The sequence below is a fragment of the Neomonachus schauinslandi genome, chromosome 5 (genome assembly GCF_002201575.2).
Source record: "Neomonachus schauinslandi chromosome 5, ASM220157v2, whole genome shotgun sequence".
NCBI classification, from domain to species: Eukaryota; Metazoa; Chordata; class Mammalia; order Carnivora; family Phocidae; genus Neomonachus; species Neomonachus schauinslandi.
Window position 1 is genome coordinate 149,033,395 of NC_058407.1, and position 2,189 is coordinate 149,035,583.

Sequence of the window (2,189 nt, forward strand, 5' to 3'; positions counted from 1 at the left end):
AGGTTAAGGTTCTGTTTCATAAATTGGGCCATACATTCACAGGTATTCATTTTATTATGTTGTATAACCTACAGTAACATATATTTTTTCGTGTATGTCAGACTTTTAAAAATGAAAGAATTGTCAAGTTGCTTGACAGTGCAGAGTTAAATTTCTACTGACAGTGTATGAGAGTGCCGATGGACGTGATTTAAATTTTTTCCCTCTGCTTTGGGGATGGAGGGGAGAAGAGTCCCACTTCAACGGCTGTCTTGGAGTATCTTTGTGAGCTAAGGCGCAATTTCCTCTGCTCTCAGGACATCGATGATACCTGCCCAACACTCCTAAGGGACTCTAAACCAACGGCGTAAGAAATGGTGGGACTGTATGGAGTTGGCTGAAAGATAGTTACTGATTTTACACTGTTGGAAAATAGAACAGTGCTTTATACTTAACAAATTGCTGTAGTTGGTTTAATGTCCTTTTGATAGTTTTTTTTTTATTCTTATGTTAATCCCCATACATTACATCATTAGTTTTAGTGTCCTTTTGATGGTTCTATACAGTTTCCAAAGGTTGCAACATTTTCCATTCCTAGAAACGGAGGGGAGGGGCAATCCCTCTTTCCCTCTGCTTCCTTCCCACCCACCATGCCTTGGCACCTGCTGTTCCCTATGCTGGAAAACCCTTCGAGGCTTTGTTGGTCTGGCCGACTCCTGGACTTCCCCTAAAAATTTTTCAAGGGCTAACGCCTCTTACAAACTCCTCTCACCCTTTAATCATCCCAGATGACCACAGCTCGGGGGTTTCTGGGTAAATCGCTCCGTCAAACCTCAGTTTCCGCAAAGAAAATATCAGCTTGGACGTCTGAGGACAGCGCAGAGGGTAGAGAGCCCTCTGCAGATGCTGGGTTGGAGCAGCCTAGTTCGAAAACCCCGCCCGCCCCCATCTCTGGGCGGGTTTGGTTTAATTAGAGCCTCAGTTTCTTTAGTTTGACTAAGGGATGCTTTGACTCCGTGGAACCCGGCCACCGCTTAGCACCCCCCGGGGGTTCCCGCGCTTCCTTCATGACCTCGGGAACTGCTCGCAGCCGCCAAAGATCTCTCCTCTCCCGGGGCTGTAGCCACTCTAAGCGCCGCACCCCGCGGGGCGGAGAAAGTCTTCCAACTGCGAGGAGGGGCCCTGACGCAGGGCGGGGAGGAGAAAGCTTTGGCGGCGCTCTAGCCCGCCAGGAATCGCTGCGCTCTCACTCGGGAATCCTGATTGGCTGAAGGCCGTCGCTCGCGCGCGCGTCTTCCGGCCCACGGGGTGGGGCGGGGGTGGGGGGGAGATGCCAGAAGGAGCAGGACTTCCGGTGCGAGGCGCAGTCGTCGCGCCTGTCCGGCCCAATGGCGGCCCCGCTGCTTCACACGCGGTTGCTCGGAGATGCGGCCGCTTCGGCCTCTGCAGGCAAGACGCTGGGCGCGACGAGGACTGGGTGAGCGTCCGGGACGCTTCCTTCTGCGCATCTGGGACCGAAGTGCAGGACCGGGGTTAGGGCAGCGGATGTGAAAGGGCCTGGGGCAGAGCTGAAGGAATCGTGGGAGCAACGGGTAGAGGGTCATCTCAGGTCCTCAGGAGTAAGCCCATGCCCCTTAAGTGGGTGGTAAAGGTGGGAGAGGGGCTGGGAAAATGAATCTGTTCTCCGTTCCAGAGTCCCCTTTTCTCCCCACAGGGCTCCCTCATAGCGCCCCAGGCCGGGGTGCTACCTTCTCCTTTGCTCATCCCTCCCGCTTCTTCGTCTAGACTTGGAAAGAGTTCCCTGACCTCATTGATTTATCAGGCGAATGCTGTCATTGATGGCAAACGGACTCGTAATTTTCTGTTGATGTTTGAAATTTGTTTCCACATACACGTTTTTTAACAGTCTGTCTTCCTCCACTCTTTTTTCTTTTTTTTAAGATTTATTATCTATTTGAGAGAGAGCGAGCGAGCGAGCGAGCTGGGGGAGGGGCCCAGGGAGAGAGAATCTCAAGCCGACTCCCCGCTGAGCTCAGCGCTGGAGGTGGGGCTCAGTCTCAGGACCCTGAGATCATGACCTCAGCCGAAATCAAGAGTCACATGCTTAACCGACTGAACCATCCAGGCGCCCCTGTCTTTTTCAACTTTTAAAGCTCCTAACCCCCATAAAACATTCTGGGGTTTAACTTTGAGAGTCATTAGTAAGATGC

The 2,189-nt window shown here is 52.2% G+C and overlaps 1 protein-coding gene across 2 annotated transcripts in view; it reads left to right on the plus strand.

Moving 5' to 3' along the window:
* The first annotated feature begins 1,366 nt into the window (after window positions 1-1,366).
* RRN3 (RRN3 homolog, RNA polymerase I transcription factor) overlaps window positions 1,367-2,189 on the plus strand; it is a 29,651-nt gene continuing 28,828 nt past the window's right edge. For both annotated transcript variants that reach the window (XM_021698066.1, XM_044915073.1), the window contains exon 1: window positions 1,367-1,456. In XM_021698066.1, coding sequence (XP_021553741.1) covers window positions 1,368-1,456 — 89 coding nt within the window. In that variant the 5' untranslated portion in view covers window position 1,367. The remainder of the gene's footprint in view (window positions 1,457-2,189) is intronic.